Raw genomic sequence first — 12,802 nt, forward strand, 5'->3', positions numbered from 1 at the left:
GGGGGTTAGGCAGGGAGAACAGCTAGGCAGCACAGGTGTCAGGGATTGCGATCGGTTGAGGCCTTCCTGTCTGAACTATCCCAGACAGACTTGGGACATTTAGCTAACCTGGGGAGTACCCACAGGATCAGATGCCATGCTGTAGAATGGCTTTATAATTCGTAGAAATAAAGACTGCCTGATAATTGGACCCAGAGTTGGACTTACATGCCTGTGTGGATCTGCATGGCAGTAAGGATTGTTTTAAAAGGCATAGCCCAAGGTTAAGAGAACATACTGCCCTTCCAACGGGCATGAAAATCATTCCTATTACCCACACCGGGCAGCTTCTAGCTCCAGGAGAGCTCTCTCTTCTGGCCTCCTTAGGGATTGCACATACATGCACATACTCACACACAAACATATATGCGCATGATTAAAGGTGAAAAAACCCAATTCTTTAAGAAAGGGAGTAGCTGAGAGGCCCAGTAAGCATGGTTGGGCTTATGCTGTGTTACATTCTTTGATCATCTTAATAAATTTAGATGACAATCAGACGTTATCAACTAGAGGAATCGAGAGTGCGGTGATACCTGCCATTGATAAATCTGACTTAGACGTTGTATGGAGGGAAGGAGGGCTGCAGGCCATGGCAGGGATGCATTTTGCCATACAAGAGTCCCGGCACATGTACAAGCCGAGGCAGGGAACACAGGAGATGGCTAGATAGGAGGGGACGACTGGTGGCGGTCTAGGCACACTGAAGACTGGCTGGTGGCATCTCCTCCCTTGATTACAGAAGACACGAGAGCCTAGGCAGGGGCAGGGAAAGTCACAGTTACCTCCACTTGGGTTATGCCTTTCCCTCCTTTCCTCCTGCAGCATTTTTCCTAATCCACCTGTTACTGGTATGAATTTAGTCCCAGTACCCTGTGGGTTGTGGGGGAAATGGACAAACAGCATTGACAGAATGCTGCAGTGAGCACTTGATTTTGACTGAGTTCCCAGCAAGAACGAAGTTTGGAAACATCCAGAGCAAGCAGTTCACTGATTTATACTCGAATTTTATACTGGCAGAAAGATAGCACTGACGGGTAGAGAGTGGGACCCAGGTTCTCAGCATCTTCCACGGTTGCTCCAGTGAGGTGCATGATGACTGGGTGGTGTAGAAAATCCTTGGATGTTAATCACCATAGTTCAAAGAGTCTACATCAAGAGCACTGGTCCAGGCGACCAGGTTGTCCACTTCATCTTCCCATGATTCGTTTGACTCAACTTCTTCTGACCAATTTTCATTTTTCCACTTCTGTCCTAGTTCATAAAACCTTGATTCACTTTCTGCATAATCATAAGAAAGCTCAGCTGTGGTGGGAAACATGAAAGACAGAAGTTTATTGGACTTAGTGGGATAAACAAAGAAATCCTAATGCCACAATCATCTGACAACATACAACCTTTTATAACATCCTTTTAATATAAAGTGTGTGTGTGTGTGTGTGTGTGTGTATGTGTGTGTGTGTGTGTGTGTTCAGTGCCCGTAGAAGCTGGAGAAGAGGGAGGTTGCATCCCCTGGAGCAGGAGTTGCAGGTGGTTGAGAGCTGGCCTACGCAGGTGCCAGGGACCGAACTGCTGTCCTCTGCAAGAGCAGCAAGAACTCTTCATTGCTGAGACATCTCTCCAGTTCTCCTCCCTCTTCAGCCTTCATCCTGTCCTTTTCCCCCTCAACCTTTTCCTCACTCATTGGTTGGTCTAGCCGACCTATATGTTTAATATCTGCACTGGCGGGTAGGAAAAGGCATTCTGCCAGCAACCTTGCTGAGATGGAAGGTAGTCTTCCCCGGTTCCAGCTTCAAGGTTGTCACAAGCCTTGTGAGAGTCTGAGCAGAGGGTCAGCTCAGACACACAAAAACTATGAGCTCGTAAGTGTGTACTGTAGGAATTTCATACAGAGGATGGCATGGCCAAGAGAGATGCACTGTTAGAGCCCTTGGGAGGCTTCTAGAGAGGCCGATATGAGCTGAGCAAGTCTTATGAGAAATAGAGAAAACCAGAGGTGTTTTGGATTTCTGGAATCTGCCTGCACATAATGAAATATCTTGGGATGGCCCAAGCCTCATTACAAAATTTATCTGTAGTTGGGGGAGGGTGAATATAGAACACACTGGATGAAATTCACAAAGAACTAATAAAAATTTAAAAAGAGCTATACACCTCATGACATGATGATAGTTTCCTATGATGTGCTAAATAATTTTACACAAGGAACAACATGACAATATGTTGACACTCAAGTTTTGGAACATTTCCGGTATCAGATTTTTGCATTAGAGATGCTCACTGTATATTTGAATTGAATGAAAAAGGGTTTCTAGGTACTAGAATATTAAGAAGAGAGGATAGCTGGGTTGTGATGGCAAATATGTCTTTTTATCCCAGCACTTGGGAGGCAGAGGCAGGCGGATCTCTGTTCAATTTAACAATCTTTAATTCCTATGTAATTGGTTTATTGGACTGATGTTGGTACAGTTGAAGCATACTTTTTAAGCCTCATGCACTCAAACTTATTTGAGCTGAGCAATAATTTATTATTACAAACAATAGCTTAGATATAAAAGAAAAAAACAAGCTGAATCCGATTTACTTGGAGATGAGGATGAGCCAACCGTTCTTTGATCGAAGTGATCTCTACTGCGCCCTGACGATTTATTTTCTCTAGCAAACCGATACTTAGTGGGCTCAAACCTATAAAATAAAAGAAAAAAAAACAAGGCATCTATAAGCGATGGGAAGTGTATATTAATATATTATATCAATTTGAGGAAGATTTGATTTCATTCAAACAGGTTGAATGAAACAGAAAGGTAGGACACAGGCCAGGAGCCATGGGTTTGGACACGGTGCCCTTCTTGGACACGGTGACCGACAATGACATTATTTTAGTCTGTGCTCTCCAAAGGAGCAGTAGTGAGAGAAACAAACGTGCTAGGGGTTGATATGGTAAATGCTGTCATATTGCACAGGTAAAAATAGCCTGCTGCATAGCAAGGGCCCCCATGACAAATGACCACAAACTTGGTGCCTTAAAATGTCCCCTCTGCCCCTGCCCTGCATGTGGCCGGGATTCCCAGTGGATGCCTAGAACCAGGCCCTACATACACACAGCTTCTCTACATCCATACATACATTTAATGCCTCTTATGTCTTAACTTGTCACCCTGCAGGGAGGGGCAATGACGCTAAGACTCATTTCTTTTTCTCGTCTCACAAACGGAAGATGCAACCCCAGTAACCTCAGCATGAATGTTGTTGGAATTTTGATGACATTTGTGTTGTGTCTATAGATCACTTAGTAATATAATACAGTCATTTTCCTCGTCAGTTTTAGAAGCTCGCTTTGCTGGATATAGTGCTTTGGGTTAGCAGTCATTTCCAGAGCTGGAGAGACGTCCGGCCATGCTTTCCTGGCTCTGCGGGTGGCGGAAGAGAGCGCTGACAGAGTCTGATGTATTAGCCTTTCTCTAATGCGTGCAAGTATGCACAGGCCGGAGGACGATCTCAGGTGTCCTCTGTCTTAATGTCCACTTATTTTTCTGGATTTAGAATTTTTTCTGTTCTAATTTCATAGCGTAGATTATAATATTTTTAATTCCAGTTTTTCCTGCTCTGTGGATTCTTAGTAAGGTCTTCTGATCATATCCCGGAGTTCCCGGGTGCTGTGGACATGACTTTTTTTATTCCCCTTTATGAATGTTTGAGTATAGTGTTGTGTTGTGGGCTTGTCTTCCACCTCTGATAGTCTTTCTTCTCTTGGTTGAGTGTACAGGTAATGTATTACACTGTGGTTTTACTTGGTTGCTGAGGTTTTTAATTTTCAATGTTTCCCTTTCTTTTCTTTATCTTTTCCTTCCTTCCTTCCTTCCTCCCTCCCTTCCTCCCTCCCTCCCTCCCTCCCTCCCTCCCTTCCTTCCTTCCTTCTTTCTTTCTTTTTGAAACAGGACCTCCTAACACTTTAATTTTTTCCTTCACATTCCTGACTTTTCCATCCACATTGCTGGCTTCAGGTCACTGCTCATTTTGCTGGCAAATGGCTGGGTTCCTTTATCAGGTATTTTACCCATTTCGGTGTCTTTGATTGGTTGTGAGGAACGGATGGCTTTTTGGAGGTGCCATGCTGAAACTATGGGAGACATGATTCTCATGTCACCCCCGTGCAGGCGTTGCTAATCGTCTCTGTATTGCTCCAGGCTTACTGTGCACCCTGCTGAAGTGAGCCTGACTGCTACACTTTCAAGTTCACTGAAGAGTATTCTCTGGTCTTCCTATAGAAAAGGGTGTGTGAGTGTGTTTGGAAATATTAATTTTAATGGAATTTTAAGTTGTATATACACATTTATATTATCTTAGTGTATTGATAAAGTTTAATATATAATAAATAAGCATATATAAAAATTGTATATATGTATCCATACAGTATACATTTTTACCATACTGATTTATTTTTAATCTATAGATGATCTTTGTTCTTTTGCATGTCTTCTATTTATTTCTTCTTCATTTTAAAGGTTTTATTTTCACTGAAAATATTTTTTTTCCCACACAATGTATTCTAGCCATGGTTTCTCTCCCTCATCTCCTCCCGGCTCCTCCCCACGTTCCCACCCATCCAACTCCATACCCCCCCCCCTTTTTTGGTTTGGTTTTTTGAGATAGGGTTTCTCTGTAGTTTTGAAACCTGTCCTGGAACTAGCTCTTGTAGTAGACCAGGCTGGCCTTGAATTCACAGATGTAGATCCTCCTGCTTCTGCCTCCAGAGTGCTGGGATTAAAGGTGTGCCCCACCGCCACCTGACTTTTTTTTCTTTCCCTCTTTCTTTTTTTTTTAATCCAAGCAGATAGGATGGATTCTTTTTTAATATTTATTTATTTATTATGTATACAATATTTTGTCTGTGTGTATGCCTGAAGGCCAGAAGAGGGCACCAGACCTCATTGCAGATGGTTGTGAGCCACCATGTGGTTGCTGGGAATTGAATTCAGGACCTTTGGAAGAGCAGGCAATGCTCTTAACCACTGAGTCATCTCTCCAGCCCCTTTCCCTCTTTCTTTAGAAAACAGACAGGCAACTAAGAAAACAAACCCGAATACAACAAAATAAAGAGAGGAAAAAGCAGAAACAAAGAAAAGTCATGAGAAGCACATATCCACGCGCGCATGCGCGCGCGCGCACACACACACACACACACACACACACACACACACACATACACATGCACAGAAATCCATAAGCTCACAAAATCAGAAACCATAACATATAAGCAAAAGATCAGTAAGGTTTAAAAAAATTGCCCAGGCGAAGCATTAGGAGACAAAACCAAAATCTTTAAAAGTACTGAGTTTGTTTTGAGTGGGCCATCACTTATCAGATATGATATTGCTGCCTGAAGGTCCTTGTCTACTAATACTATCATCAATGTTAATGACTTCTGGCCTGAGGTCACAATCCTGCTTATATTCATAACTAGTTGTTTTGTATGGGAGAATAAAAACTGTAATTTTGAGTAGTTAGGCTCTGAATTTTCTTATCTTTTCTTTAAGTAAGTGCAGATGTGAGTTGGTACCTTGAATCAGCGTGAAACCTCCTTGGTCAGTTCTTTTTTTCTTTCTTTTTTTCAGTTCTAGGACAGTCTTTTACTGGGGGCTAGATGCCTCTCATGCCCACCTGATGTTCATTCTCTCTCTGACAGGGTCTGGTTGGTGGAGCCCAGACTAGTTTTAAAATTTCTGTAGATGAGAATGACTTTGAACTCATTGATCTTCTTGCCTCCACTTCTCAAGCTCTGGGATTACAGGCCCGTGTGAACAGGTCCAGTCTTCCAATATCATGAGGGCTCTCTGCTCAAGGCCACAGAAGCACAAAGAATTCCCAGGTCTGTGTCAGCTCCAGAAGAGTTATAAAAAAGCGTTAGGATTTAATTTTCCTTACGGTAAATAATGACTTCAGAAAACTCTAAAAATTGATTTACCCCTTTTACTTCCCACTGAAAAGCCTCTGTCTCATAGAACATCTAATTTAAAGCTATGTATCACCCACGCATGTGCGTAAGTAATGTAAGTGTGTACAGGTCAGAGGCCAACTCCTGGACGGTGGTGCTCACTTTCCTCCTTGATGAGGAAGGCCTCCTCTTGTTTTTACGGCTGTGCTGTGTCATCCAGATTAGCTGTCCTGAAGCATCTGGGCCATTCTCCTGTCTCTGCCTCCAGGCTCACCAAAGGAGGCCTGGGATTGCAGAGGTGCACTGCTCTGGGGTGGAACCCGGATTGCCAAGCTTGCGCGTTTTCCATGGGTTCCCGTTGCTCTTTGCTCTGATCACCTGAAGTTACCTAGCTTTACCATGGGTCAGGTGCCACATGGGAAGAGACAGGAGAAGCAAGAGTGCAAGTTTAGCTCCAGATGGCTCAAGGATAGCCTGTGCTAATGAGGTAGTGCTTCCACACCAAATTATAAAAACAAAATGTTTGCTGTTACTAGAGAAATGCAAATTAAATTATGATGATGTAAAATACCACAATTATCTAGTGAAAAAGTCAAACAAAACCCCTTAATGCTTGTTAATTTAAAAATTCTTACATAATGTCAAGAGTACTATAAATTGCAGCAAGCTCCTGAAAAGTAGATTCATGCACATAGTGGGAATCATGAAATTAGTTTGTTCTTCCACAAACAAGCCAACTTTAGGGAACACGCTTTAATAAGATTTCTTGTCTTCTCATTCTCCTACTGAAACATAATTTAATATGCTTAAGGGAACAGAGTCCTCTTTCCTTGCATCTCCAGGAGGGGGGGGGGGGGGGGCAGAGAGAGACTAGAGCAGGCCTGAGCCCTTCAGACTTCCAGCGGAAGCGAAGAGAAACAGAAGAGTCCCGTGTGCATTTATTGCATTTCCTCTACGCCTCTAGAGAAGTGGAGGGCAGCAGGCTCAACCCTGCTCTTTAAGTCAGGGTCCACCAAGTCTCTGCCACAGTCCCAAAGCCACAGTAAACTGGTGAGTTTGATTACCTCCATAAAAGGAAGAGAAAAGAACCAAGAATTCATTAAAAGACGTTCAAGGAACTGGACGCATGGATTTTCAAAAGGAGAGCTTGCGGCTGAGGAGGAAAGGGCCTCAGCCCTCTTCTGAGATAACAGTTTCACGTGCCAGACACAGCCGGTCTAAGATGTTCCAGAATGAGCTGTGATCTGGTTCTCCTCTGACCTCTTGGAATCACACCTTCTCCCCGCTCCAGCTCCACCCCAGGCCCTCAGTGCCTGCCCAGGCGCCTGGCTAGGCCCTCAGTGCCTGCCCAGGCGCCTGGCTAGGCCCTCAGTGCCTGCCCAGGCGCCTGGCTGAGGCAATGCATGCCAGAATCTAAATTTCAGCTGTTAGGAAATGTGTAACCTTAGAGAGCTTAAACTTTATTTATTTACTTTAATTTTCACCTTTTTTTGCAGTTTTGTAACGTGCAGCTACTTTCTAATTTCATGGGCAAGTGGAAGGCATTAGGAATGTTGAACGCCATCAGGTGTTCCAAGTAAACTAGGAAAGACGATTCGAGCTGAGTGGGTGCATCGTGAAATAGGGTGTCTTCCTGACAGCATCTAAGGAGAAAGTACTGGCCTGGCAGGAATGGATTGTTACCCTCTTTGCTGTTCTTTGTTTGGGGGACTGCAGGTCAAACCCAGAGCCTCAGGAAGGCTAGACAAGTGCTTGACCTCTTGGTCTCTTACAGCAGATAACTCCGATTCATGACGTAGCTGATGTTGGCTTCGAACCCTTGACCCTCCTCTCTCCCACTTCCAGAGTGCTGGAACTCTGTGTGTGTGTGCCAGAATGCCTGGCAGAGCTCATTGTTTAAAAGGATTTTTTTCTTTCTTGATTATATATATTTTTTGTCTATATTTTAATATATGAACAATTGTCCACGTTGATGCCAATTCTCTCCTTAAACACAAGATGGCACTAAAGGTCTAATCTTTGGGGAATAACAAAGCTGGATTTCCTTAAAAATACATTCACTATGTAATTATGTAAGCCTATAAGAATGGTGTTTAAATCCAATCACTCTGAAAGGACAGCACCAAAGAATGTGAAATGCATTAAATGAGTTTATGTAACTGGGAGAAAAGGTAGTCACTATTCTAAGAGAAAGATTATTTGTGTTTTACGAGTTTAAATACACACAACCAGACAGAAAAGCCCACAACTGGTTAAAATCAGATGGAAACATAATACACACTAACTTCTTAAGTCAAAATACAGGGCAAACTGAGTCTAGAGTGTGCTCTACAAACACAAGAAAGTTTTACATTGGTATTTAACATGGCGCGGATATCCATCTCCCTTTCCAACAGAACAAATCAAGACCGTGTAAGAGTCGACCTTGACACCGAGGTGCACAATCACGCAAACCCCTCTCCCTTCAAGGCAGGCATGATCTGCTCCTGCCTGGGAGCAGACAGGGTGTGGACACTTTCTGAGACTTTAAATCTCCGGGGAGTATGTGCTACTAGGTAAGTTGGAAATACTTGTCGCAACTTTCCAGTGAGATTTGTGCTTATCAACACAGCCTGGTTGGTCTTTGGGCCCCCATTCTTTTTAAACTAGTAAGTTAGAGAAAAGCGCCAGAGGTAGTGACCCAGCTGGAAGTGGAGGCGAGGAGCCTAGGTTTGGTGTTGTGCACTGGGCCAGCCTGAGTGATGGGCTGTGGGGTTGGGTAGGTGTGGCTTTGCAGAATGTTTACATATATCTTTGTGTGTTACACTTACAGCCCTCCTGTCAGCCCCAGCGGAGCATCAGGGATGGAGGGGAAATGCCTAGTGAGTAGATTCTATTCTGCCATGCTACTTCCTGTTCCCTTTATACATCTTTCTTAGCTTCTGTCACTGCAACAAAATACCTGAGGTCACCAACTTAAAAAAGACCCCCCCAAACACAGACACACACACACACACACAAAACCCCCACAAAGATTTCTTGTAGATCACGGTTTCAGTCCATGGTTTCTTGGTCCTATCACTTTGATCCTTTGATAAGGGGGGGACATCATAGTGAATCAAAGCTACTTATTCCATAGTGGTCAGAAAGCAAAAAGAAGAAGGCGTTTTAGTCTCATTGTCCCCCCAAAAGCATGCTCCAGTGGTCTGACTCCCTTCCGCGAGGCCCCACCTCCTGAAGATCCCACCAATCCCTGCTAGTCCCACAGACCAACCCTTTAGCAAACTCTACTGGTTTGCTTTTCTATGGCTGTGATAAAGCACCATGGCCCAAAGCAACCTGTGGAGGAGAGGGTTGATTTGGCTCACTCTGGGCAGGAACCTGGGAACAGGAACTGAAACAGAAGCCTTGGAGAAACACTGCTTACAGCAGGCGCCTCATGGGGTGCTAAGCTGTTTTCTTGATCACCATAGTCTGGGCTCTCCTCTAGCAGTTAACTCTCAAGAAAATGCTCCAGACTTACCTACAGGCCATCTGATGGAGGCATTTCCCCAGTTAATGTTTCTCTTCCCAGAAAAGTCTAGCTTGTGCCACATTGACAGGAAAAGTGGGACACATGACCTTTGGGGAGCACAAGACTGTGACACAGACTGTGACGATCTGCTGTGTGAGCACAGGAGCGATGTTCTTTTAAGAATTCTTTGTCAGCTAGGTGGCAGGGGCACACACCTTTAACCCCAGCATTTGGGAGGTAGAGCCAGGTGGATCTCTGTGAGTTCGAGGTCAAGAGGTAGTTCCAGGACAGGCTCCAAAGCTAGAGAAACCCTGTCTCAAAAATCCAAAAGAAAAGAAAAAGAAAAAGGATTCTTTGCCTACTGAACATGAAATTCCACTAGAATTAATAACTTAGATACCTTGCTGACTCTCAGAGCTTAGGCCCGGGATAGAGATTGATTCTGTTGCTAGATAAGTAATCATTTGTTGTAGCATATGGCACTTTCCACTGGGCATGAGCAAGGGTGTCTAAAGAATGGCCTTCGTTATGTCGTTATGTTGTTCTGATTTTATATGTCCACTATTTCTCCTGAGGAAATAAGTTCAGACCACCCATCAGATGTTAGAGCCATTTTCTTTCCCGTGTCTTAGGAAGAAGGCATTTATGAATATTCAAATGACAGTCAAAGCAGTGTAAAAAAAGAAGCCTTAGAAATGAACACCAAATCACATGATTAATTGTGAATATTTCTGTACTGATTATGATGAGTTTCTATTAATAGAAACCAAAATCCATGAAAGAGTTTAGAATTTGCGTAAAATATTTATGACTTTCATATTTCCAGTTTTCAATCCCGGTTTATGGACTATACCCTAGAATCCCCAAACAGAACCATGGTCTCTACATCATGGGTCTTCAATTTCAGTTTTTTTCTAAAACTGATTTCTTTTAATTCTAATATTAAATGGTGAGACAAGATGCACATGCATATTTTCAACAGTGAGCTGAGTACCTACTGTGTGCTGTCCACTTCATGAAGCATAGAGAATGCAAGACTATTTCAATGCCCTCTCCTGGATGCTTCCCCAAAGGCAGGAACTGCATACTACAGAAGAGAGGATGGGAGATTTGCAACCTCAGAGCACATAGTGGACAGTTTCACACGGAGAAGTATGTGCTGGATCCACGCCACCCTTGTGCAGTGCTGTGCCAGGCAGAAGAGAGGTGGAGTAGAGAAGGCAAGTAGCAGGCACAATGGCACTAGATACGTGTGGTCAGCTACATGCTATTTTCTAACTTGAGATAAATTTACATTTTTTACATATTTCTGCCAGAGATTATTTTCATTCTGTGGAAAGCTGGGGGGCATACACTTCCATATTCCCCACTCCTCAGGAACTAATGTTTCTTGAATGTTCCTGTGCTAAACTTTAAATATGTGGTATCGTTCAAGAAACTCAATGCAAAACAGCTTTGCAAGGACGGTTGTGTTATGACCAGGGTGACACGTTCTGAGAGGGCAAGAGTCCCGCCAAGATCTGCCTTTCTCTTCCCCGGCTACTTCCAAGGAAAGGTTTTCCATCTGTGACGGGAACAAGGGCCAGAGCAGAGGCAGGATGAACAATGGCAAGTCCTACGGCCTGTGTGCTAGGCAGCATTAAAAACACTTACACATATTGAATTAGTGAATCCTCGCGACCTCTTTGGAAGGCAGGTGCTATTGCAGGGACACGAATGAAGCCAAAGGAGTCAGATATGATGCTCAAGGTCCCAGAGTCAATAACCAAACAGTTCCAGGGCTCCTGCACTTAACCACAGACATCAAAGGCCACCTTTTGACTCAGGCCAAGACTTAAGTCAGGGTCCCGGTAAAGACTCTGCTGGGACAGATACTCTGGGTGGAAGGCACAGACGGGGAAGAAATCTTAGGTCTCCATGTAAGAGGAAGAAACAAGTACTGTCGGATGCGGGCAGTGAGCAGGAGGAACAACCGGAGATGGGAAGCACGATGCAGATAAAAGTTTCAATTTGCATTTTTCTTACTAATGAACTAACGAGTGAATAATGAGGATGACGCTAATGTCCCTAGATGTGCTAAACTAGGGGCTCCACCACTGAGTCACATCTCCAACCCCTGTTTTGTTTTGTTTTTTTGTTTTTTTTTTTTTTTTAAACAGGAAATATCAGTGTAAGGAAGACGTTTTCAAACACTTATTTAAAACAGAGAGATGAGGGCTGGAGAGATGGCTCAGAGGTTAAGATCACTGGCTGCTCTTCCAGAGGTCCTGAGTTCAATTCTCAGCACCCACATGGTGACTCATCATCCATAATGAGGTCTGGTGCTCTCTTCTGGCATGCGGGCAGAACAGTGTATATGTAATAAATAAATAAATAAATAAATAAATAAATAAATATTTTGCGGGGAGAACAGTGTATATGTAATAAATAAATAAATAAATAAATATTTAAAAAATTGTAAAAGAAACAGAGAGAAGATAGGCATGATGGTTCATGTTTGTAATTCCCACACCCAAGAGGTTGAGGCAGGAGGATAGTAAGTTTGAATTTAGCCCAGGTTACAAAGTTAGTTCAAAGTCTGCCTTGTCTCAAGAAACCAGGGGATGGGTATTTAGCTCAGTGGTTGAAGGCTTATCTAACAGTGTAGTGCCCTGCCCTGGATTCAGTCTCCAGTAGTCCTGAAACCCCCTCACCCTGTCATGATGGCTGCTTTAAATTGTTAACTCAATTTAGCACCATGAAGGAGACATACTTCTGAACATGTCTTATTTCCAGAGATATTTGACTGAGGAAGGAAGAGCCATCTTGACTGTGAGTAGCGCTTCTCCGTGCGTGGGGGAGGATCCTGGACTGAGCAAAATGAGAAAAGGAGAACGCCCCAGTGCTCGTATCTCTTGCTTCCCAGCTATGGACACAATGTGACCACCACCTTGCCTTCCTGCTTCATGACTTCCCTGCCATGGTGGCCGATACCCTCACACTGTGAGCCAAAACATACCCTTCCTTTCTTACACTCTTTCCTTGGGCATTTGTTCACAACAATGAGAAAAGTAACTAATACAGACCCAACAAAACACCACAGGGGAGGCTGGAGAGATGGCTCAGCAGTCAAGAAAGCTTTCTGCTCTCTCAGAAAAATAGAGTTCAGGTACCAGAACGCACATTGGGCAACTTACAATTCCCTGTAATTCCATCTCCAGGGGATGTGACTTACACATATGTACACATGCACACACGCACACACACACACATACACACAGATACACACTCGTGTAAAAATAAGCAATATATTTTTAAAGAAACAACAAACTCTGCTGGGTGGTGGTGGCGCACGCCTT

The 12,802-nt window shown here is 43.6% G+C and overlaps 1 protein-coding gene across 1 annotated transcript in view; it reads right to left on the bottom strand.

Annotated features, from left to right (window-relative positions):
* Positions 1–1,162: 1,162 nt before the first annotated feature.
* Positions 1,163–12,802, bottom strand: part of Ube2u (ubiquitin conjugating enzyme E2 U) — a 62,589-nt gene continuing 50,949 nt past the window's right edge. The window contains exons 9-10 of the mRNA XM_042055303.1: positions 2,621–2,721; positions 1,163–1,317 (exon numbers count right to left, since the gene is read on the bottom strand). Of these exons, the coding sequence (XP_041911237.1) occupies positions 1,163–1,317; positions 2,621–2,721 (256 nt within the window). The remainder of the gene's footprint in view (positions 1,318–2,620; positions 2,722–12,802) is intronic.

This window comes from Arvicola amphibius, chromosome 6, assembly GCF_903992535.2.
Source record: "Arvicola amphibius chromosome 6, mArvAmp1.2, whole genome shotgun sequence".
NCBI classification, from domain to species: domain Eukaryota; kingdom Metazoa; phylum Chordata; class Mammalia; order Rodentia; family Cricetidae; genus Arvicola; species Arvicola amphibius.